Source organism: Lepidochelys kempii, chromosome 11 (assembly GCF_965140285.1).
Source record: "Lepidochelys kempii isolate rLepKem1 chromosome 11, rLepKem1.hap1, whole genome shotgun sequence".
Lineage (NCBI taxonomy): Eukaryota > Metazoa > Chordata > Testudines > Cheloniidae > Lepidochelys > Lepidochelys kempii.
This window is the reverse complement of record NC_136390.1, coordinates 46,263,021-46,289,562: the sequence shown is the minus strand read 5'-3', so window position 1 is coordinate 46,289,562 and position 26,542 is coordinate 46,263,021. Positions and strand designations below refer to the sequence as shown.

Genomic DNA, 26,542 nt, shown 5'->3' with positions numbered 1-26,542 from the left:
CTGGTATGGTACAACTTCTTCCATAAGCTCCGTTAGATTCCATTCTTTGTGGCTCATTTTGTCCCCTGACAGTGTTCCCTACCATAGGCTGGCTTCACACATAGAAGAAGTGCTTTCCTGTTATATACACGTCCATCCCCAAAATATTCATGGGTTTCCCAGGCACCTGCTGTAATATAATCTGTCTTGGCAGCAGCCAGAAGTGTCCATGAACTCAGTGTTATTTAGCACACAACTGCAAACAGGTGTCAAAGTATAAAGAAGCATGTGTTCCATCAATCAGATCACACTTATATAGTCCCCTTCATGTGAATAACTGAGCACTCGACAAAACATTAAATTAAAATCAAACCACGCTGTGGAAAAGTAATGCTGAACAAAGGAGTGTTAAGATTTGATTTAGCTCAGTTATCGAAACAGATGTAAGTTTGATAAATAAGGAGGAGAAATAAATTCTGTTCTGAAGTCCTGTTATGAGCAGAAGTCAGCACTCCATCATCTAGAATGAAGGAGAAGCCACAGGGAATATGAACACAGCAAATTTCATACATGTGATCGGCTAAGACTGCACAAAACTTTAAAATTGATCCACTACTGTGTTACAAACTAATGGACATCTGTCAGCACAGAATATAAACAGAGATCTCGTCTCCAGTTAACATATTGGCAGCAGAGCTCTGCACAAGCTGCAAATGTCTCTAGGGTAATAGCAGAAAGCCCCCCCAAATGTATGAAATTACAGTTACACAACGGGGGCCTAATACAGGCTATGTGAGCATCTAAATATCCAGGCAAGAGAACGAGTCATAACTTGGAGAAATTCCTAAAATTGTTGTGTGGCAGCTTTATTGTCTGGGTCCGCCGATCTTCAAAAGATAGTTCAGACAGTGACTTTTCAAAGGAGAAGGGAAAAAGGAAAGGATACCTCCTCAGGAAACGAGTGAAGACAGAAGGGACATCAGAAGGGAAGTCTGTCCTCATCAATGCTTCTCTTTTGTCAACATTTTCAATATCCTGCCCTTAATAATAGAAAAGCAGGCATACATTTCAGCAACAGCCAGCACAGAGTCTCCAGGGATAGGCACGTCTTTGTGCTATCTGTGTATGCAGGACAATAAAAATCATAAGAACACATTATACTAGTCAAAGGAAGCATGTATTTGCAGGATAGAACACTATGGTGATATACAGTAAATACAGTCATTGGGAGAGCTACTATAGGACTTCGTGTACAAAGATTTATAATATCTAATACATTGTTCTGTGTTTGTACATCACCTAGTACAATGGGGTCCTGGTCCATGACTAGAGCTCTTAGGCACTACAGTAATACAAATAATAAAATACAGTGTGAAAAAATATTAACATAAGTCATCGAGAGAGTTCAAAGTAAACCTCACAATTCTAGCAGGGAGCCACCCAATTAGCTTGTGACAATACTGTGGATTCCAGAGGATGTCAGGGTAGATTAGGGTGACTGTAGGAACTTGAGGTCCCAAAGCAATAAACTGCATCTGTTAGGAAAGATGGACTTTAAACCAAAACAGGCTTCTGCTATAAAATTCAACAGAGGAGTTTAATTACTGACAGAAAATCTAATAGACATCAAAAAGAGCTGCACCTTAGTTTCTCGAATGCATTTTATTATAGAGCCCCACAATGACAGCCTCAGTCCTTTAGGTTAAACAAAAATCAGACTGCTGCAAGTATCTGTCACATAAATCATTAGAATATAGGTGTTCTTTGAGGAGAGCTGGAATGACCTGGTTAATAACTTCTGACAGGTAAAGCAATATTGTCGAGAAATCAATGATTAGCAAGGCAGAGATATATAAAATCAGGGCCAATTATGCCATCTTAAAACAGACTGCCATGGTTATGAGGTACTGATAATGTAACTAATACCAAAGCTTCAAGTGCCAAATGCACTCCAGAGCTCCCCAACCAGTTCCTGATCCTGAAGACACTTTGCATGTGAGTAGTTCTATTGAGCTCAGTGGGACTACTCACAGACAGAATTACTACATGTGTAAGTGTTTGTGGTTCTTCCATGAAAATGATAGGACATGCATATACAACAATGGCTGATAATTCAGGCACATGAAGGCACGTGGAGACAGCTGATCATCTTATCCACAAGCATATCACTCAATTCTGTGGACAAACCACATTAGTTCTCCACTGTTTTTAGGATTTAAATGATAGCCAAGGCAGAATGCTTACTGGCTTCCGCACAGTAAATAGCCATTGCGTTCTGTAAAACAAATCTGTGTCCGTGTCAAAATGTGTTTGAAATGTAGTCATGGATAGAAAAATAAAGATACTTCCAGGCCTAGTCACTTTTCTCTCTCTGAACTGTGCGGTGTATTACAGACCTCGCGCACATGCTTCAGCGCTGGCAAGCAGGAGGAACCCCCTGCAGAGGAAATGTCACCTGCAATGTTTTGCTGTCTGGCCATATAAACACATCATTGCCAGGCACCTGTGCTCTAGGGCAAGAGTCCAAACAACTTGAGAGCAGTCACCATTCCATCCTGACAGATGGGGATGAATGTACACAGCTAAGAGACCATGTACTGTACATGTATTGAGTATTAGTATTTAAGACAGGATTCCCAGCTGGGATCATCTTAGCTGAGGTCCATGCTGAGTTTCTGCTCTATGATTAAGGGAATGTATCATCCCTAATCGAGCTCTAAATTGGATTAATTTTAAAAGAAATAAAAGCTTTCAACAAGCATGGGTATGTGGCATGTTTGTAGCCTGAGCTAATAGAATGGAATGGTGTTCAGAGAAATAAATATTATAGCTGGTTCTGTACCCAGGAAGAAAAATTCACCAGCTGGTGGAATAAGAACTCAGACCTACAGTCTCTCTCTGGCATTACAGTCCAAAGCAGCTGGGGTTCACTTCCTGGTTGTCAAACATAGCTCTTCAGGGGAAGCTAAGAACAAAAAACACATTTACCCTTATAAATAAATAGGCAGGACATGTGATCAGTTGGCAAAAATGTAATTTTCATTTTAACCTTAACATACACACAAGATTCTGCCAATTCCATAAATGTCTGTTTACAGTCTAAGCAACCTCCTCCATCCTAGTAAGAGTGGCCTAATGTGAGGTAACTACCCTGCCTTCCAATGGTGGACGATCCCATCTGCCCCGGGCCTTAGCAGTATGAACTGGTTCATTGTAAGGCAAAACTAGAAGTGTAAGAGCAAATATTCTAGGTAGTGCACTTAGTACACTCATCATCATATTAAAAGCTATGCTTGGGCATTACATGCACAAATCCCATTACCAGTTAATGATATTGGTACCTTCCAAGACACTGGGCAGTTTGGCAAAGCAAATCATTTACTTAAAGTCTTATGTAAAGTGTAAACAACATAGCTAAAGCACTGTACAACTTAGATTTTAACTGTTGTTCACTTACTATAATAGCTTGAGGAGCTTTATACATAAACCAGACTTGCAGAGATAACATTTTTAGACACCATTAATGACTGCTTCTTGGAGCAGCTAGTCCTGGAACCCACAGAGAGCAAAGCTATTCTTGATTTAGTCCTTGGCGAGAGTGATTATAGCTGAATTGCTTGGTAATAGCAACCATAATGTAATTAAATTTAAAATCCCTATTGGGGAAAATGCCAAAGATATCCACCAAATTAGCATTTAACCTCAAAAAGGGGAACTACACAAAAATGAAGAAGCTAGTTAAACAGAAATTAAAAGGGGTAGTCACAAGGGTGAAATGCCTACAGACTGCTTGGAAATTTTAAAAAACAACGTAACACCGGCTCACACTGAATGAATACCCCCACATTTATTTTTTAAAAAAGAGGACCATAAAAGTGCCACCATGGCTAAACAGCAGAGTAAAAGAAGCAGTTAGAGGCAGAAAGGCATCCTTTAAAAATTGGAAGTCCAATTCTACTGAGAAAAATAGAACAGAGCATTCTGGTGTCAAGTATAAAAGTAAAATAAGGCAGGCCAAGAAAGGCTTTGAAGAGCAACTAGCTAAAGACACAAAAGCTAACAGCCAAAAAAAAAAAAAAAGTACATCAGAAGCAAGAAGCCTGACAAACAGTCGGTGAGGCCACTGATCAAAAGCAAGAAGCCTGACAAACAGTCAGTGGGGCCACTGGACAGTTAAGGTGCTAAAGGAGCACTCAAAGAAGACAAGGCCGTAGTGGAGAAGCTACATGAATTCTTTATATAAGTCTTCACTGCAGTCGATGTGGGGGAGATCCTCACACCCGAGCCATTCTTTTAATGTGACAGATCTGAGGAATTGTCCCAAACTGAGTTATTAGTAGAGGAGGTTTTGGAACAATCGGATAAATTAAACAATAAATCACAAGAGCAGATGGTATTCATCCAAGAGTTCTGAAGGGACTCCAGTATGAAATTGCACAACTATTAACTGTTGTATGTAATGTATCGCTTAGATCAGCCTTTGCTCTAGTGACTGGAGGTTAGCTAAAGTAAAGTCGATTTTTAAAAAAGGCTCCAGAAGTGCTCCTGGCAGTTATAAGCCAGTAAGCCTAACTTCAGTACTAGGGAAATTGGTTGAAACTATACTAAAGAACAGAATTATCAGACACACAGGTAAACACTTCCCCAACATATAGAGTCAACCCCGCTTTTGTAAAGGGCAATTATGCCTCACCAGTCTATTAGCATTCTCTGAAGGAGTCAACAAGCATATGAACAAGGGTGATCCAGTGGATATAGTGTACTTGGACTTTCAGAAAGCCTCTGACAAGGCCCTTCAGCAGAGGCTCTTAAGCAAAGTAAGCTGTCATGGGATAAGAGGAAATGTCGTTTCATGGATCAGTAACTGGTTAAAAGATAGGAAACAAAGGGTAGGAATAAATTATCAGTTTTCACAATGGAAAGAGAAAAATAGAAGAGTCCCCCATGAATATGTACTGGGACCAGTGCTGTTCAACATATTCATAAATAATCTGGAAAAGGGGGTAAACAGTGAGGTGGCAAAATTTGCAGACAATACAAAATCACTCAAGATAGTTAAGTCCAGTGCTGATGGAGAAGAGTTACAAAGGGATCTCACTGAATTGGGTGACTGGACAACAAAATGGCAGATGAAATTCAATGCTGATAAATACAAAGTAAGGCACGCTGGGGAGAAAAAAATCCCAACTCTACATACAACATAATGGGATCTAGATGAGCTGTTAGCCAATCAAGAAAGTGATCTTGGAGTCATTGTGGATAGTTCTCTGAAAACATCTGCTCAATGTACAACATCAATCAAAAAGGCTAACATTGTTGGGAACCACTAGGAAAGGGATACAAAAATGATTGGGGTATGAAATAATTTTGATATAAGGAGAGCTTGAAAAGATTGGGACTGTTCATTTTAGGAAAGAGCTGACTACAGAAAGATGTGATAGAGGGCTATAAAATCATGAATGGTGTGTAGAAGGTGAATCAAGAAGTGTGATTTACCCCTTCACATAACCCAGGAACTAAGGGTCACCTAATGAAATTAATAGGCAGCAGGTTTACAACAAACAAAAGAAAGTACTTCTTCACACGATGCACAGTCAACCTGTGACTGTGGAACTCATTATCATGGGATTTTGAGAAGGCCAAAATTATAACTGGGTTCAAAAATGTATTAGAGAAGTTCATGGAGGATAAGTCCATCAATGGCTATTATCCTAGAGGGTCAAAGATGCAATCCCATGCTCCAGGTTTCCCTAAAACGCCAGAAGCTGGGACTGGAAAGACAGGGGATGGATCACTCGAAATTGCCCTGTTCTGTTCATTCCCTCAGAAGCATCTGGCCCTGGCCACTTTCAGAAGACCCAATACTGGGCTAGATGTACGGGTTGTCTGGCCTACTATAGCTATTTTTATGTTCTTATGCTATTTTGTAGAAAGAGAAAATGAGAGAGAGAGAGAGTTAATATATTTCTCTGACTCAGTTATTATGCTGTACACGACATTTACAAGATGATGTGTATTATGAACTTGCCATAGAGTTATGATTTAAAACCTTATTTTGGTCCCAAGGACCATGATGAGAGTTGGCATCAATAGCAGCAGGATCAGGTCTTTAAATACCTTAAATTCTAGCAATGATTCCTTGTCAAGATTTTGCAGATCAGGTAGCTGTGTAAAGAGACCTTTTGGTATGGTATGCAGATCTTTTATTTACAGTACAGTAACACATTTTAAAGGTCTGATTGTCATATCTGGCACATGTATATAAAAGTAGGACCACTGGTGTAATTCTAGAATAATTTTTGGAAGGTTCTGGCATCATATTGGCATAAATGAGAACAGAATTTACCGTACTATCAGTGATACAGCTTCAGTGTTGCTGTAACTGTCAAATTTAGCATGTTCTGTACTAACCAGGCAAACCCTAGACTAAAAGTGAAATTGTTCTGTTTTCTTTGGGAGGAAATCTGAATATTTTTCCCGGTTGTATTTTCTACCAATGTCCCCAAATGCTTCATAAGAATTCAACCACACAGAGCATGGCATGACAGCTTGGAAAAAAATTACAGCTCCCTTTCAGGCTCACACATATACGACAATCATCATTTGCTCACTGTTTAGGGGAGGTATAGCTGAGCTTACGTCCTGTGTTTTTCATGCACTAGATTTTTTGTCAAGAATTTAGAGTCAAGTGTTGATTGTGGAAAAAGAAAAATCCTCAGGCTTTCATATTTTTAGAGTTGTCTCACATTGTCCAGAACATTTTCTGACATTTTTGATTAAACTGGTTAAGGAACAGTGATTGCTCCTTTTAATTTTTTTACACAATCTTATAGTATTCTTTAGTCTGCCCAGTGTTCGACAGTATTTGATACATCGGTAGATTTGGGTACTGTGTAAACTTTTCCAGAAGCACCCTGTCATAGGGTAGCCGCTTCCAGGGTACCCCCTTGTGACCTGAGGTCACTTTGCAGGTGCCCTGCCTCAGCATCCCTCTTCTACTTTTTTAGTCCCTGGGCCTCCACAGTTCAGGTAGGCTTCCTTGTCAGGTTATAACTGATAATATCACTCTCTAGGAACTGGGAGTCTACAGCCCTCCTTCCAGGGCTAGGTCACAATTCAAATAATTCCCTCTCCTAGGGGCAGTAAGCCACCACCCACCTGTTGGAGCTGGGTTACATCTCAGTCAGCCTCTTTCCTCTTGCAGCAAGAGTCCACAGCCCTCTCTGAGAGCAGGATTAGAATAAAAGCAGTTTTTCTCCTTGGATGAGTAGTTACAGCCCTCTCCTCAGAGGTGGATTAAAGTGCATGCAGTCTCTCTCTCCCCCCTTGGACCAAGAGTTTACAGTCCTCATTTTGGGGCTGGCTTAGAGCATAAGCAGTCATTCCCTTTCTTTGGATCAGGATTCCATAGCCTGCCTCCTGGGGCTGGGTTGCAATTACTGCGATCAATTCAGCCAGCTTTTCTCCAGCTGTCCCGTATTTTATACTCAGCATCCTCACTGTGAAGAGGTCAACAGGCAGGCTTCCTCCTGCTAGCAGTTCTCTGTTATGAGGGAAAGGCAGCATATATACCACCCTCCATCCCAGGGTTCACCCCAGTTGGACAGGGAAGCCATGACCAACCCTACAATACAGGGCTCCTGGTCCCAGACTCTTAAAGAGACAGTTGTTTCGTCGAACCCAGTGGTTTTCAACCCGCAGCCCCCGGCCCAATCTGCACTCAACTGCAGCCCTTGTGACATCCTCAGGGCCATACAGGTAGTATATGTATTGTGTGGATGCAGCCCATATAACACGTAGAAATCTGCAAATGCGGCCCACAATGGTAAATAGGCTGAGAACCACTGGTCTAACCACTAATTCCCCAGGACCACGTCTTCTCTTCCTGCTCCAGTGTTGGCCATTACCTAGGCCTTTCTTCATTCCAGTGTTCCTGGAACGGGGTCTTCTGGCCCAATCTGGGCTTAAAGCGCCCAGTATACCCTGTTCCATGTCACATGTCTTAGGTGCCTAAGAGATGTCTACACAGTAACTAGACACCCACAGCTGGTCCCTACCAGCCAACTCGGGTTCCCGGGGCTCGGGCTGTGGGCTCAGGCTAGAGATCAGCCTCGAGGTCTCTGTGGGGTGGAAGCGACCCAGAGCTCAGACTACAGCCTGGACTTGGAAGTCTACACAGCAAGAAACAGCCCAGCCCCATAAGCCTGAGTCAGCTGGCATGGGCCAGCTCCAAGTTTTTCTTTGTTGTGTAGACATACCGTAAGTCTCATTAACTTTGATTGGCTTATTCAATCGGCAGTTTTCAAAGGACAAAATGTTTAATCACCATTATTTGAAAACAATCACTGAGAAAAGACAAAACTGACTGAGAAAAGAGAAGGCATAAAAATATAGATTTTTGGTGCTTTGATTTTAGAATGCCCAAATTGAGTTACCTTAAAGGGGCCTGATTTTAGGAGAGAGACAATGCTCAGCACTTTCTGCATATTAGGAATCTGGAAGGTGTCCCAGTAATTGAGGCAGCTAAAAACTCAGGTCACTTTTTAAAATCTTGGCCGTATCCTTCAATGACCCCTGTCACAAGAAAAGCAAAATGCTGGTGTCGTGTACAGCTTTTCCAGGGCACTCGTATTGACAAGCACTTTCCACAGCCCTTACAAACACACCGAGTAGAGCTGGTCAGAATATTTTGAGGGAACATTTAATTCTGGAAAAGGCTGATTAGCCAAAGGTGAAATGTTCCATGGGAACGTGTTGATTTCGACTAATTTTTCAATGAAAACCAGACAAGTGTTGGATGGAAACTTACCAGCTTTCTTGCCAGCTTGTCCACCTCCCCAGTTCCCAGGCTCCTTGCCATTCCCCATGATGGGCCACCAGAGAGCCAGGGCTCCCAAGATCCCTGGCAGCCCACCAAGTGGGTTGTCACAGAGCTGGGCTCTCAGGGCTTCCAGATTACTGGCTCCTCTGCAGATTGCCAGGTGGGCTGCCGGGAAAACAGGATCCTTTGAGCCCTGGGAGCCTCAGCTTCCTAGCTCCCTAACTTCCCTGCAGCTCAACTGATGGGCTGCTATTGAGCTGGGAGTCCCTGGGCTTCCAGGTTTTCTGGCTCCTTGGCAGCCCAGAGAGGATATTTTGTGTCAGACATATCAAGACATTGCCACAGTACATGACTCCAGAACTAGCATTTTTTCCCAAAGCATTGACATTTTTTTGTGAAAGTAAAATATAGTTTCCCAGCCAGCTCTGTGACATCTAATATTGGATGATGTATTGCTTGTAGACAAAGCATTTTCTCTCACAGATTAATTCCACAATAATTACAAGGTTGCTAAGAAAATATGGAGATTTTTAACTTTGCCTGCACTGTGCACTTCTGTACCCCATTCCGTTTATTTAAAAGTTTAAAATTTTGAAACTGGGAAAAAACCCAAAGCAAAAATGTGTTTTAAAAAAACAGTTAAGTTTGCTACATGACACAAAATATTTACTTAATTCATCATGTACAAAACCCAGTCATTTAAAGGAAGAAAAAAAGTTAAGGACATCATAAATCTTGCACTCCCTTACACACATTGTTTTTATCAAGCATAAATAAATGTGTTTCATAACAAAACAATAGTCTTAACTCTGATGCTAACTCTCATGCAAAATAAATACTATTCTATCACCAGTAATCTCAAAATAAAAACACAATACTGAACCTTTTGGAAAAAGAAATCCTAGAAATATAGGACTGGAAGGGACCTTGAGAGGTCATCTAGTCCAGCCCCCTGCAGTGAGGCAGGACCAAATAGACCACCCTAACAAGTATTTGTCTAACGTGTTCTTAAAAACCTTCTATGATGGGGATGCCACAACCTCCCTTTGGAAGCCTATTCCAGTTCTTAACTATCTGTATAGTTAGAAAGCTTTTCTTAATATCGAATCTAATTCTCTGTGGCTGCAGATTAAGCCCATTACTTCTTCTCCAACTTCAGTAGACATGAAGAATAATTGATCACCGTCCTCTTTATAACAGCCCTTAACGTATTTGAAGAGTTTATCAGGGCCCTCCTCAGTCTTCTTTTCTCAATGCTAAACATGACCCATTTTTTTACCCTTTCCTCATAGGTCAGGTTTTCTAAACCTTTTATCTTTTTTGTTGCTGTCCTCTCCAGTTTGTCCACATTTTTCTTAAAGTTTGGCACCCAGAACCGGACACAGTACAACAGCAGAGACAGCACCGATGCTAATTAGAGTGGGAAAATTAACTATCATGTCTTACATATGACACTCCTGTTAATACCCCCTAAAATGTTGTTAGCCTTTTTTGCAACATAGAATATCAGGGTTGGAAGGGACCTCAGGAGGTCATCTAGTCCAACCCCTTGCTCAAAGCAGGACTAATCCCCAACTAAATCATCCCACCCAGAGCTTTGTCAAGCCTGACCTTAAAAATCTCTAAGGAAGGAGATTCCACCATCTCCCTAGGTAACCCATTTCAGTGCTTCACCACTCTCCTAGTGAAATTTTTTTTCCTAATATCCAACCTAAACCTCCCCCACTGCAACTTGAGACCATTATTCCTTGTTCTGTCATCTGCTACCACTGAGAACAGTCTAGATCCATCCTCTTTGGAACCCCCTTTCAGGTAGTTGAAAGCAGCTATCAAATCTCCCCTCATTCTTCTCTTCTGCAGACTAAGTAATCCCAGTTACCTCAGCCTCTCCTCATAAATCATGTGCTCTCGCCCCCTAATCATTTTGTTGGCCTTTGCTGGACTCTTTCCAGTTTTTCCACATCCTTCTTATAGTGTGGGGCCCAAAACTGGACACAGTACTCCAGATGAGGCCTCACCAATGCCAAATAGAGGGGAATGATCACTTCCCTCGATGTGCAGGCAATGCTCCTATTTATACATCCCAAAATGCCATTGGCCTTCTTGGCAACAAGGGCTCACTGTTGACATTGTTGACTCATTGGCAATTTACAATCAACAATAATCCTCACATCTTTTTCAGCTGTACTCCTGCCTAGCCAGTTATTCCCATTTGTAGTTATGCATTTGCTTTTTCCTTCCTCAGTGTAGTACTTTGCCCTTTTCTTATCTGAATTTCATCTTACTGAATTCAGACCAACTCTCCAATGTGTCAAAGTCATTTTGAATTCTAATCCTGTCTTCCAAAGAGCCTGCAACCCTTCCCAGGTTGGTGTCATCCACAAGTCATTAATGAAAATATTGAAAAGTTCTGGACCCAGGACCAGGTTCAGCAAGACCCCACTAGATATGTCCTCCCAGTTTGACAGCAAACCACTGATAACTACTCTTTGAGTACAGTATTTCAAACAGTTTTGCACCCACTTTATGGAAATTTACTTTAGACCACATTTCCCTGATTTGCTTATAAGAATGTCATGTGGAACTGCATCAAAAACTTTGCTACAATCAAAATATATCAGTTCTGCTGCTTCTCCCCCTATATACTAGGCCAGTAATCCTGTCAAAGAAGGAAATGAGGTTGATTTGGCATGATTTATTCTTGACAAATCCATGTTGGCTATGACTTATAAACCTATTATTCTTTCCATGCTTACAAATTGATTGTTTAATGATTTGTAAGCACCTAGAGTTTATGTATACACAGATCGATCATGCTGACCTGCAAGTCTATGTATGTACCTAATTGACATAAATTGATATTATGTATTTTCTTAATCAACTAGTCATACATCATCATTCCTAAGAAGTAAGAATATGAGCCCCTGACTATTAATTAGCAGAGTCATAGAATCATAGAACATCAGGGTTGGAAGGGACCTCAGGAGGTCATCTAGTCCAACCCCCTGCTCAAAACAGGACCAATCCCCAAATTTTGCCCCAGATCCCTAAATGGCCCCCTCAAAGATTGAACTCACAACCCTGGGTTTAACAGGCCAAAGCTCAAACCACTGAGCTATCCCTCCCCCGAGTCATTCGGATGTACAACATAAAGTGGTGGCAACTAGGAAATCAACTACATTTTTATGTTCTTCTAAATACAGGAAAAGTATCTGTCTCTCAGATACTTACAGCATAGTAACTCTTGATAAATATTTCCTTTTCAGTGGTAACCACTGTCTGTCAAAAGAAATAGGAGTTTGTGCATCATGCTAAAATAATGCCTAAAACAGGAGACAACTAAATAGGGTACTTCTCTGGATAATTAAGTTACCTGTGCTGTAGTATATCTTTTCCATTGGAAGAACTGACCATATTCAGAATATGTTGTCATCACCCCACAAAGTCAAGAGCCTAGTTCAAGCCTAGTTCCAGCTCTCTTCCCTATTGTAAATGCAGTTTTAAAGCCTGTCCATTATGTATGCAATGCCTTGGAATGGTAGCAAAGGTGAACCATTATTGCATTTCATAGAGTGGACTTAGTGCTGGTTTGAAGACATCCTGAGGGATGCCTGTGTATTTCTATCCTCATGCTCTTTTCAGCCTTACTAAGTAGGATGCCAATTAGCACCAAGTGTGGTGGATTTTTTTTTAATATAGACACATGTCCACTGAGACCACATCATTTGAATGAGATCACCATCTCTTTTCAGATAGGTTATTGATCAGCCATTAGCAGGCAATGACTTTTGGTCACTGCCAGCTTGGCCTGAATCTCATCAGGTAAGGTACAGGCCCCCCCGAGCTATCCAGTCCTCTGAGCCATTCTATTAAAATAGTCATTGTGATCCAGTGGTTTGTAATCGCCCCTTTTCAGCAGGTATTTTAATTATGGTGGTTAACAGCTGTGCATTATTTATAACTTCTGTGGTGTACAGCTTCATTAGAGAGACATGCTAACAAAGATCAGTGTACAGTACATTTAGAATTCATTGGAGTTCTTTAGAGATGGAAAACTTTGTACCATTTTATTTTATTAAAGCTTATTCAGTAGGACAAATACAAATGCTGCCATTCTCAAGTTTAAATACAAATGAAAATATTTCCAAAATCAGTACAAAGATGGTTTATTTAACAGAATCTACATACGTAGCAGTGGACTTAGCCTGGAAAGTCTAGAAAATCAATCTGAATAAGAATCCAGAATATTCAGATACATACCCAAAGGTTTTTGCATGTAGAAACCAGGCTAAAAATCCTTCAAGACCATGTATTTGTGAGAGCTGTCTTGTTTCAATTGGATAGAAATACAGCAGGAACAGCTTTTCTGACAATACTTCTGTACAGCTATTCCCAGCCAAAATCAGAAAGTGAAAAGAAGCATAGAAATGGAAACAAAAAGTACAAACTCAAAACTGTTAATTGAACTTTGTTGAGTTCCATGCTGTCACCTCTCACAGCAAAACATTCAGTACTACTTACATGGTTGAATAAAGATGATAGATGCAAATATTTATTGTGCTGACTAGGGTAGCAGAACCAGTATTGCTGTCTCTGGAACTGGGCTTTGTGGAAGGTTCAGATTTACTCTGATTTTATCAAAACCCGTTCACCCCTTTACAATAGAATTTAAGGGAATTGTCTTACGTAGAGTATTTGGGGAGTTAGCTTTGTTCTCAAAGGACAGTTTTGAAAAACACATACAAGAGGCTTGGCAGTGTTGGGTCACTGTGAGGAATTTTATATTTTATGCTTTGTTTGTATAGGCCCCAGACCTGCAAGTGACTCCTCATGGGACAGACCCTGCACGCAATGGAGCCATGACCTCAGCAGAGCTCTATGCAGGTGCAGGGAGGGTTATGCCTACACAGACTCACTCACAGAATTGGGGCCTTAGTTTGCAATACAGTAGTGCATATTTGTATCCTAATGGTGCAGGTGATCCGAAACATATTTTGTAGGGAATTCTGGAACACCCCATGGCATTGAGAGAGCATGGTGGTGAGTGTGGTATAAATTCCTAAATAGACAGATGACAAACCAACACCTGGTAGTGCTCGTATCTGTCTGCAGGCAGGAAAAGATGTGAGATCTTGTGCGTTCGTTCCAGAGACGTCTTGAGGAATCTATGAGAACCTCTTAAACCATGTATGTTTCTTTCACACTATTGTCCTCAATGATGGGTGCATTTGAATACCAAACTGAGAAACATTAAATGCTAACATTATCAGTCTCCAATTAATTTGTTTTTTCTTTCCCTCTTAAGAAAAAAGAAGGGAAATTAAGTGCAATAAACTGTTAATGAAACATTGAAGTTGCATAATTGAAATTAAAAAGTTAGGAAGGGCACACAGAAAAGTTCCAAAGCAATTATACCGTAGCCACATTAGACATTCAGCATATTCTGTATACATTTAACATAAATAGAATATTGTGACCAAATGCACCTCTGTATTCATACCCTATGCACCATTGTAATAATCTTTGTTCAAAATATGCCCTGTTAGGTATCATTTGAAAACTAATAACTTGCTGGTCAATAATATCATGGTAAAATGTGTGTAGCAACACTATATGTAAAATTATGAATTCCCCCGAATGATGTTGGTGGCACATATTCAAACCCAATACCCCTGATTAAGCAGGACTGGTCAAGCAGGACCTAAACAAAGGAATGTGTGTTTACCTCAATTTAGATATGAGGTGTAAACAGGATCCTCAGACAGCAAGGTGGGGGAGATGGGAGACCAGAAAAATCTTCATTTCATTGAACTGAGAAGAAACAGCATGCATCCTCTTTCACCACCAGACACCGTGTTGCCTTCTTTACTGTTTGAATGAATTTTAACAAGGGGTAACCCTCGAGGGGTTGGACTAGATGACCTTCTGAGGTCCCTTCCAACCCTGATATTCTATGATTCCTGATATTCTATGAAAATGAATTTCAAAAGGTAGCTGAACTATACAAGTGAGGGGCAAAAACACTCCAGGTTATTTCTCCCTATCCATTTCTTTCTTGTCACCTACGAAGATAACAAAAACAGCCATTAGACTTGGAAGCAGATCCTGGTCTGAGAATTTGGTCAGCAATATTACTGGAAACCTGTGGTAAGAACTTCACCTTAAACCAAGTCTAGTTTGTTAAATTTAGAAAGAATTTTATATTTATTTTTCTTTTAACCATTTCTGACTTTAATGGCTCATTAGTTGTATTCACTTAAAACCTATCTCTCTGTAGCTAAATACACTTATATTTTTTTAATTAAAACTACTCCAGCATTGTGAATTGTTTGGATAACTTCAATTAAGGTAGCAGACTGTTGTATGTTGATTCCCTTAGAAGGGCAATGGACCTAATATATCTGGATTGTATAGGAGAGGGCTGGACAGTGTAAAACACACATTTTTGTGGGAAAATCCAGAACTGGGAGTGTGTTGGGGTCACCCTTCATGTAGTAACCAAGACTGCAGGAAACCAAAGTGTGGCTGGTGTTTGCTAACAGGTTGCTGGGCTCAGAGTTGTTGGACCAGGGCTGTGGCTATACACAGACACTTATTGTGCGACCTGCATGCTGTTTTTTGTGAGGAGCCCAGCTTGGAAGCTACAACAGCAAAGCATTTTGAGTAACCCAGGTTGCAGGGCAAGGGTGACACAGCCCCTCACTGGTCTGGATTGCACCCCAGAATGTCATAAATAGTAAGATAGATATTTAACAAAACATAAATAGAAATTTCTACTTTATGTGCAACCTGCCCAAGTTAAAGTTACTAAAGGGAGCTTAGCATTCCAATTTATTGAGTTTTAAAAAATATCACTTTAAGTTGAATGCTGAGTTAATAGAGTCTTGCATTTCATTTGAAGGACTCAATATTTCTATGAAAGAAAATCTATGTATGGATGAAAGCATCTCTGTCCTATTTAGAATACAAAGTGTCCTTGAAATGCTCCTGACACAAATGTTGCTGATTCAGTAGGTTCTGTGCTGTACCTCATGAGGTCTCATGATCAGTACTTTCCATTCAATTACACAGATTCCTACTCTGGACACAGTGTTGTGTTGCTGCTGCTAAATGAAATCACTAATGAGAGGCAGCAGCCAGTAAGAGAAACAACAAACCGCCCAAGACGCTAGCTAGGGGCTGCTCCTTTGAAATACGTATGTTAGAGTCATTTTGTCTAAGGAAAGTCTATAAACTGGTGGATTTTAAACCTCATTTCACCAGCCCTGAAAGAACAATTTTGCTAAAACAAAAATATTGTTTGCATGAAAAATATTCAGCTTCAATTTCTGAGCAGCACATACAGGGACCCCACTTTGTACCCTTGGAAGAAAAAACGACTCAAAAACAGGTATGGCTTCAACTCACTTATTTCCTCGTCAGGTCAGTGTTTTCTGTACCTTTGCAGATGGTGACAAGTAGCCGCAGGAACCAAACTACACTGAACCTACTGAGCTGTATATTGAAGGAGTACTGACAGCAACAGGAAAAAAGTCAGGTCAAACCTGAAATAAAAACAAAAACCTCTGTTTCATAACAAAGAGGGCTCTTACTTAATATTTCCCAGGGAAAACTTTTATATTTGAAAATACATTTCAGTGCCTTGTGTTTTATTGATACCTCCAATGTTATTGCCAGGTCTTTTTTTCAGATCATGGAAAATTCAGAATTTAACAGGAAATGAAACATTTATTAAACAAAATGAAACAAATATTAGGTGGCATCTAAATCAGGTTTCATGAGCCAGATCTTCAGCTGATATAAATAAGAACAGCCCCATTTTCACCAGCTGAGGATCTGGTCCCACATCTTTCTTGCTGTCAACAGCTCTTTTATGTTTTAAATCTAACTCAAATCATCACAACATGACTAACCTTTCAGAGGGCATGAACCAAATCCTACTGAAGTCAGTGTGAGTCTTTCCGATGACTTCAGTTGGGCTTTGAGTGAGACTCATAGACTAGATATTTTTGACTAAGTGGATTCAGTTGGCACCATATTCTGCCCTCATTTTCACCTCACAGAATGTAACTCAGGACAAAATTTAGTCAATGCTGTGGGGAAACATTAGGCTATAATTAAAAACACTTCATATTTAACACATGCTTGTAGCACACTGGTCAAAATGCATACAAGCATCATGTTCCTCAAAAGGCAACCTAATTTATATGTCACCCTGTATTTGTGTAAACTGGAATATGATCTGTTTCACTGTGAACTTTATACATTGCCTGAAGTGTGGCGCATTTCTAGCGTTTATGAACATCTGACCTGAAACAAGGTCAGTGCCAAAGGAATTCTAACTGCAAATTATTAACAGCCAGATTCTGATGCTCTTGCTGCGTAGCACCTTACTCTTCAAACAGCTCCCGTGAAATTAGCAAGACTACTTTTAGCGTGGGGGCTAGTCTCCACTGGCAGTGCTGCCGTGGTAACGCCTTAGCGTGGCTTGTATAGTCATGGCAGAGCGCTGGGAGAGAGCTCTCCCAGTGCTCTAAAAAACCCACCTCCACGGAGGCGTAGCTACCAGTGCTGTTTACGCTGGCGCTTTACAGCTCTGAAACTTGCTGTGCTCAGGGGGGTGTTTTTTCACACCCCTGAGCGAGAAAGTTGCAGCGCTGTAAATTGCCAGTGTAGACAAGCCCTGAGATACTACATAGTGTAGGGACATCAGAATCTGGTCCTAAATTGGTAAGAAATTCTCAAAAACTGCTGCAGTACTTCCTCCGTTACATCATATTGGAATTCATTCATAGTACCATAGTTAGATACATTTTAAAAATAAATTCAGTTAAGAATCAAGATGGTTTTAGTTCATACTTGGACAGTGAACCTAGACTGATCTATTTTACTTCTGGTTGTAGCCATTTTTCCTTTTTGCTCCTTTCACAATACCACAGTGTTACAGAATTTGGATTTCCAAAACTTCTGGAGACTGTTTAAAACCCAGACCAAACTGGTGTTCAATTATCTTATTTTTATTGAGGAAAGCATTTCTATTCACATTAGGTTTTCTTAACCCCCTCTTTGTTTTCTTTATAAAACATACATTTGTGGCAAACTGATTGACAAGCATCTCTTCAAAATGGTCAGGTATGAGCATTGTATCTGATGAATCAAATGTTTTCCTTCAGATTTTGTGTGTCTTGCTTCAACAGTATATTGTAAATTGCCTCCACTCCTCTTAGATAACCTCAACTTTATGAACACTGTCATGTGACAGGGTTCACGCAAAGAAAGGTCAGAGGGATTGACTGACGAGCAGGGGGGAATCACAAAAGAGAAGCTACTGACACTCTTACAAGTCCCAGTCTTTCCAGTTCTGCAGCTACTTGTGGTTTATCAGCTAAAGGGACATGATACTACTTTTCCAATTGGGGGCTGCGTAGCACCTTACACATTTTGTGGTGATTCTTAAAACCCATAACCCCCTTGTAACTCTTTGTAACACTGAAACAAACATGCAAAATTAAGAACCCCCTTTAGCCCACCAAACTCATTAGATACTTTCTGGACAGCCCCCTGGCACTGTTTCCACTTTTCTATCCAGTGTCCATCAAAAGTACACTGTAGAAATAACAGCCGTCAATGCTGGCTTGGCTACCAAAGTGAAAAACAAACATTGCATTCAGCAGCACCAGCGGGGTGAGCAGATGTCTTCATCTTCATACTTTGCTACTGAACAAGATGTTTATAAAGGAAGTCAGGATATGCCAGAAGTCATTTTAGTGAGAGAACTAGCGTCAACACACAGTGTGTTATGCTATAGCATGAACAGCAGGAACACAGCTGAAAATCCAAGATCAAGCTGTAAATCTCCACAATATATTCCCAGTTCTGTCTCTACAAAGTGAATATAATGTTATAGAAAGAATATGTTGCTGGTGCTACAAGAGAATGGGGAAGATAATGTTTTTAAAGTATGCATAGCTGGTGATAAACCAGAGGCAAAATATGCTTCTAGTTCATTTAAAAAAGTACTTGAACCTTGTTTCTGTTTTACCTGACCAGTGAGTCCAAGTCTCTGTTTTTGGAATAAAACAAGAACAAATGTAGAACTTTGATTAGCCCTAATGTAGATACTTTGTCCACTCCAATATGTTCCTGCGCTTAGTTTTTTAAAGTGAACATGGATTGCTGGCAACCGTAGTAGCTGCGAGGAAGTATCGTTCATTGGAGTTGCATTTTGGGCACATTGTCAGCCAGCAGGATGCCCTGGACAGGCTGCTTGCCTTTTCCAGGTATGAAGGGGTAAGAGACAGTAAGATCAGAGGTGCTGAATAGTGAAGAACCATTATTTTCTGTCTCAGGTTGCCTTAGTGATCTGATTGGCTTGGGGTCTATAACACCAGCAGGTCCTATAGTGTTCCTCCACAAAGAAGAGAGTAGTATTGTGATTTCTTTATTTAATCTCTTTGACCACAAAAAGAGGCAAAATAATACGGTCTTTTTGACCAAGGAAATTGTCAGAAATTCAGAGGAGGAACATGGGACATTTCTTCTGATGTCACTCTCTTTTTTTTCTCCACAGCTCAGTTAAGTTTGTTTTCCCACTGACCTTTTCTCTCCTTTCTATTTCTTGTTTTCCTTTGTGCTTTTGGTAATGATTGTGAATGTTCCAGGCAGTCACTCTTAAGGAAGTGCCTTCAAGTTTTGAACACTTGATCTGAAAACATAGGTCACTGGCTGTTTGATTTTTCACCCACTACCCTTCAGGTATTTGAGTGGCATTTGTTTGCTCCAAAGGAGATGGTATAATTCAGTACTTGACCAAATGTAGGAACAGTTCAGAACTGACAGTTCTGACATGTGGGATAAGCCACTTCAGGCAGTGAGTACTCCAGGGCGAGGACAGAAAAATTCTTGGTAGCCAATTCAAAATTGATTGGCTGCATTTATCAGATGAGGGAGCCTTCACACCAAACCTACTGGTTTTCAGATGAGCATGTTGACTTACACAGTCCCTCAATAACATTGCATGAGAGAGTTCACACAAACAGGGAGAGTGTTTTGCTTGAAGGCAGAGCTGGGAAAAAGGCTTTCAAGGAAATAAGTCTTAATTAGATAATATGGGATAAACATTTTGTTAAGACTTCCTTCTCCTACATTTTAAGCCAAAATGTTAAGACTTCCTTCTCCTACATTTTGTTCAATAAAAATAATCAAAAATGCATGAAAAGTAAATTATGTAGGCCTACTTTTAGAGCAGCTATTTTCTACTGTGATAGACCACAAGCATTCACTATTTCCATCTAAAATGTCCAGGTACTTGTTTTCAAGAGTTATAAATAGGCTCTAAAAATGTCTTTTGTTGCAAACCTGAAATATTGTCATGATAGACTCAGCAGAGGAGAGTTTTAGTTTTAATTGTTATTTTTATGATCAAAAATTACAAATTGGATAAGATTCTAAAATATCTGAGTAGTTTTGATGCTGCTATTATACTTCCATAAATTGAGAATACATTTATTTTTACATGAAGGTTTTCTGGCAAACCATTTCATAACTGCTGTTTTTCATTTCTTCAGGAGAACATATGATACTGTACATTCAGAGTTTTCTCATCTGAAACTTCCCATAAACTTTTAGCACTCCATCTTTTTGCTCTGTCTGGCTTTAGCATTGACCTAACAGATTGTAACAGTCTTGATGAAGCCTCTTCCAATGTACTGGGTCAATGATCCATAAACTTGAAAGATTGCAAGAATGTCATAAAATGACAATGCTTTGCCATCAATCACTCACAGAATCTGCATTAAAACCCCTCCATAATTGTGCATGTATTTAATTTGGGTCAGTCCATATCATTCCTTTGTAACTGTGTGTTTACCTAACCATCTGAAATTCCAGCAGTTTTTTTAACACCAGAATCCGAAGCCACAATGGGTAATGAAACTACATAATGAAAAAATTCTTAACATACATTTGAAAATACTCATCTAAAAACACGAAAAAAGCCCCCAGAAAATAAAGATACTACATTTAAGTATCACATTGATTTAAACCCGCAGCAGTTCTAATCACTTGGCTTAAATTGCCTACAGGAGTGAGATGCCCAAATGCCTTAGGCTCCTTTGACAATCCCACCCAGGATTTCAGAGAATGGCAATACCTGTAAATGTCCACAGATGATACCATTTATCATGAGATATAGTGTAGCAGTAATATATTACAGCAAATTATTTCCAGTCTCTCTTTCTTTCCTTTACCTTCTCTTCAAAATCTCCTGGGCCGAAATGCCACTGACTTCAATGGGGGCAGAATGAAGTACAATATTTGGTTGTCTTGAGTAGTTGGAAAAAGTATTGCACCCTCATACACATACATGTTCAGTAAAGTGCTCCAGCCACTACTGTGGATTGAGTCCGTTAAAAAGGTGTCAGTCACATGTTCAGGTTTTACTTTGAGTTCTTTGTTTCTGTGAATATGTATGTACGGATACGGTTGAATGTGTTGAAAAAGGACTTGGGCAGTGTTCACAGAATTGTTAACTACATATAAAATATTGATAACACTAACTGTTGCTTTAGGGATTTATTACGCAAATTAGTGACTCTGCTTGGGCATTCTGAATCTGAAAGTTCAGACTGGTTAAGAGCTGACAAATATTGCTTGCACATAAACCTCCAGGGTTATGAAATCTTATTAAACAGGAAAGCGTTAAACACAGTTACGCCATGAACTTAACTAAGATGTTTCTAGTAAGACTCTTGGGAGACAGGTCTGGGCATACCAGCAAGCCTGGAAACTTTAAATACTGAGTCATAGTCTGAGTGATTACCATTTTATTTGTATTGCTGGGCCTCTTCAGTCAACAGACACAAGTGCAGTGAGATCCTGGAACAAATACATTTATCAAGATCATGAGCAGACCTATAATTTTCCAAATCACATTCAGTTCAAAACGCACATACTGGAAAAGCTATACCGTATGTCGAGACACAAGACATCCACCAGGCTTCTCAGCACCCTGACAGCTTGGCTTTAGAAGCTTTCATAAATTCAAGTGAACACCTGTCAGCTTGCAGGTGTGATAGTCTGCTATTTTGTAACATGAACTATGATTCCCAGGTAGAGCAGTGCTGGCAGCTCTATCATCATTTAAGTGTAATCATGTGCATTTCTCTGTTTCATGACTAATGAAATCTATGTGATCACACTGAAAATCTGCACATCTTGGCAGGTCTGCTACTGGCATTCATCACATTGGGATTATTTTAGTTTGTCTAGAAAAAGTATGTTATTTTCCATTTGTTAACTCATGGGGAGTCATATCACAACTGAGAAAAATACATTCATTTATATGTTGATTATTCTTGTTTTCTCAGTCATAATTTCCAAGCACCATTTCCTCTCTTTCCTTTACCTTTCCACATACCTAAAATCAGAAACAATTGCAGCATTAATTATACTGTGTTTTCCTTAGCAGCAGGAAGAACAACTCAATAGACTTCTCAACTACAGTAAATCCCAGATCTGACAGTCTATTTCCCTTCAACAAAACAGAAAGACAGCACCGTGACAGCACAGCCCACTTTTTAAAAAAAATTCTACTTTTGTCAGTGCAGCAGGGCAGTCACCCCGCTCCGGTTAGGAAGGGATTAAAAGCAGCCAGGGGAGGCTGGTTGGGGAAACAGCCACAGATGTGGCCACACCCAATTAGGGTCCAGCTAGCCCTGATAAAAGGGCAGGCTGAGGGAGTGAGAGAACATTCTTGCTCCAGCTAAGGAGCAGAGAGGACCAGGCTGCCTGGGAGAACAAGCAAGGTACCTGAGGCAGAGCAGGGCTGGGGAAAGGCAGGCCAAGTTGAGGAGCTCTGGCCTGGTGCGTCCCCAGACTGAGGCCTTGCTAAAGGCCAGAGGAGGTACTGGGGCTGCAGGGAGGCAGCTGGGGCTAGAAAGGCAGCAGGTCCAAACCCCCTTGCTGATGATGAGTGACCACTTCAGACTGCAGTTTTCCTCTAAGTGAAGGGGCTAGATGAGGACTGGCCGTGGGTCATTGAGGTGAGGTGGGCTTAAGGGATTGGGGTTCCCTGGGGAGGGGAGACCCAGAGTGTGGGGGCACTGCTGTGGGGCAGCATCCCAAGGTAAGGGGCACTAGGGTCCAGGAGGGATGTGGGGCTTATGTGCTATAAGAGGTGGAGATCAGGAGGAAGCAGGCACTGGTAGGAAGACACTGGCCAGCAGGAGGTGCTCTGAGGCTGGAACTGAACTAATTCCCAGACAGGAGGTGCCGCGGCGGTGAGTGCCCGCCATGCTACAGTCGGACACTCAAGTATTTCAGTACCAGTTTAGGCTCAGATAGTTTTGTCAAATGATTGTAACTCAGGCCATGTCTACACTACCACTTTTGTCAGTATCACTTGTGTCACACTTGTGTTACACAGGGATGTAAACAAATACCATCCTGAGCAACATAAGTTAAACTGACAGAAGCTCCGCTGTGGACAATGTTATGTCAGCGGGAGAGCTTCTCCTGCAAACATACCTACCGCTGCTCATGGAGGTGGTTTTATTATGTTGATGGGAGCGCTCTCTCCCATGGGCATAAACCGGCTATACGGGCTAGCTTACAGCAATGCAGCTGCATCTGTAGAGCTGTGCTGCTGTAAGCTCTCTAGTGTAGACATGGCCTAACTAACCCACAGTTGGGTCATCAGGAGTGTTGTGCTACATCAAGCTATTCTGGATACCTGTTACCATGTCACGTGGACTATATACTTGAAAACAAGCACTAAAGCAGCTTCAGACAGTAGACCATATATGTTCTAAATCTCAGGCCTGGTGGGTTCCCATAAAAGTGACACGTCTCACAATAAATAATTTACTAGATCTAGCAGAATGTCATTAAAATTAGATGACAACCCTGTATATAGTAGATAACATCCTCAGGTGATGTAAATCAAAATAGCTCCATTGATTGCATTTCCCAGTCATTCCTAACTTGATGTCCCAAAAGGTAGTCCAATAGTAGGGTCCGGAATAATCTTTCTTTAAAGGGCTTCTAAGGCCTAATATCTGAGACGTTATTTCAGTTTATTCGCTCAGGTGTGAACCTTGCAGCCATTACCCATACCTTTGTCACCTTGTGATTAGAGTACTGCACTGTGCTCTTCATGGAGCTACACTTTACAGTTAAATCTGAAATTTCACCTGTTGCAAAAATCTGACTGCCCAATCATCTCACTCGCACAAGGCAATGGTGCCAGTTAGTATACGGGTGGAGTTTAAAGGCCTATTTTGAGCTACTAAGCCCTAAACAGTTGGGGCCCTGGTTCCATTAAAAAAAAATGCCTCTTTCCTTGTGGTATCATGGCACTCATAATAGTCAACAAAAGCACTTTAACAAGTGCTCCTTTCATATCAAAAGATGGGCTGATGCCCAGGCATTCTCCAATAGGGGTCCCAAGCCCTGGAATTTTCTTTCCTCTTTGATCCAAAAGAGCTTGAATTTTTTGACCTTCAGGCCATGCTGCAAGGTTCATTTTCTTTCATTGGCTCCAAGGGCAGAGATGGATGAGGGTTCTGTGACAGCTGATTGGAAGCATCATTTCTTAGATGTTTTGTGGCTGAAATTTAACTTTTTTTTCAGTACCTAAAATCCTTGGAAGGCAAAAAAGTCTTGTGTCATATAGGTCTTGTTCTGACTCTGCTTCCAAAGCAAAATTCTGTTGCCCCACTGGAATCCCTCATTGTTGTTTCCTAGCTGGCTTAGTCTTACAGTTCTCTAGGCTCATTCAGAACTTTAACAGCTCTGACTGGCTCCTGTTCTGGGAGCCATGTGAATTGCCTTTCGGGTTAGGGGTGTGATTTTTTTGTCAGCATTGTGGTAGCTTTATTTGCCATCACCAGCTAATGTGCACTTCTTAGCTCATAGTCGCGGACCAAGACTTGCAGCCAAATAACTGTCAGTGGTTGAGATGGGAGCTCACAAGCTTTGGTAGGCTTGTTCTTCCATAGACTTACAGCTGGGAGCTCTCTCGAGCAGTTGATTGAAACTCTAATTTTTATTTCCTCCTGTCATTACGTCACTATGTGAAAGGAATAGTCACTTCTTCCCTAGCCTAGTGATGTGTGAGTATACTGATTAAAAACAAGAGAAATGTGACATTCTGTTCAAAGGTTGTACTTATTAGCTGCTGAAGGGAAAACCACTAGTGCTTACAGTGCATGAGGATCTATGTGGCCCATGTGATCAAATACCTGCCCAATACAAATATGTGTACAGTTGGCAACTTGAAGCAGAAAGATTTTATTTTAACCAACATTGCAAGATCTGTGCCAGGCAAAGACTGAAAGCAGGCACTGAACCTATAAATAGGACATTGCAGCCGTGTTCAATGGTTGGGTAGCTTAAACAGAAAAGAAATAGCCCAGCCAATGGAATTCAGCTGCTTCACATATCTGGTACTCTGTTTCTGGGAGACTGTCCTGACTGCTCCTGGTCAAGTTTTTGTTGCTGCTTGCTTGCTTCCCCTGGACGTCCTGAATTTTGTTGTGTGTATGTTGAATTTCACATTATAACCTGATATTTTACAGTTTGCAAGTTAAAATGATCCCATCTTCATTTAATTCTGCTGTGTTTGTAGCTTGCACAAACAAATTTAGCCATCTGCTGGTTGCAGATCAAATCAAATGCTTCACTTAAGATGTTATCATCAATATTAATGTACCTAATCTTTAATACTGGTTTGTGCATAATTCTAAATAAATAAGTAAGTTGTTGTAGCTTGTATTTGATCTATAGAAAATTCAGTGGTGGTTTATTTAAATATAAGAGCCAGTAAGTTCTTGTAGGTCTGTGATTGCAGAGCCATTGGCCATTATCTTTGAAAACTCGTGGCGACCCGGGGAAGTCTCGGATGACTGGAAAAAGGCTAATGTAGTGCCAATCTTTAAAAAAGGGAAGAAGGAGGATCCTGGGAACTACAGGCCAGTCAGCCTCACCTCAGTCCCTGGAAAAATCATGGAGCAGGTCCTCAAAGAATCAATCCTGAAGCACTTGCATGAGAGGAAAGTGATCAGGAACAGCCAGCATGGATTCACCAAGGGAAGGTCATGCCTGACTAATCTAATTGCTTTTTATGATGAGATTACTGGTTCTGTGGATGAAGGGAAAGCAGTGGATGTATTGTTTCTAGACTTTAGCAAAGCTTTTGACACGGTCTCCCACAGTATTCTTGTCAGCAAGTTAAGGAAGTATGGGCTGGATGAATGCACTATAAGGTGGGTAGAAAGCTGGCTAGATTGTCGGGCTCAACGGGTAGTGATCAATGGCTCCATGTCTAGTTGGCAGCCGGTGTCAAGTGGAGTGCCCCAGGGGTCGGTCCTGGGGCCGGTTTTGTTCAATATCTTCATAAATGATCTGGAGGATGGTGTGGATTGCACTCTCAGCAAATTTGCGGATGATACTAAACTGGGAGGAGTGGTAGATACGCTGGAGGGGAGGGATAGGATACAGAAGGACCTAGACAAATTGGAGGATTGGGCCAAAAGAAATCTGATGAGGTTCAATAAGGATAAGTGCAGGGTCCTGCACTTAGGACGAAAGAACCCAATGCACAGCTACAGACTAGGGACCGAATGGCTAGGCAGCAGTTCTGCGGAAAAGGACCTAGGGGTGACAGTGGACGAGAAGCTGGATATGAGTCAGCAGTGTGCCCTTGTTGCCAAGAAGGCCAATGGCATTTTGGGATGTATAAGT

General features: G+C 40.9%; 1 protein-coding gene across 1 annotated transcript in view; it reads right to left on the bottom strand.

The window, feature by feature from the left end:
- Positions 1-224: 224 nt before the first annotated feature.
- LOC144929126 (uncharacterized) overlaps positions 225-26,542 on the bottom strand; it is a 273,209-nt gene continuing 246,891 nt past the window's right edge. Inside the window, exon 4 of the mRNA XM_078847983.1 lies at positions 225-1,019. Within this exon, the coding sequence (XP_078704109.1) occupies positions 805-1,019 (215 nt within the window). The 3' untranslated portion in view covers positions 225-804. The remainder of the gene's footprint in view (positions 1,020-26,542) is intronic.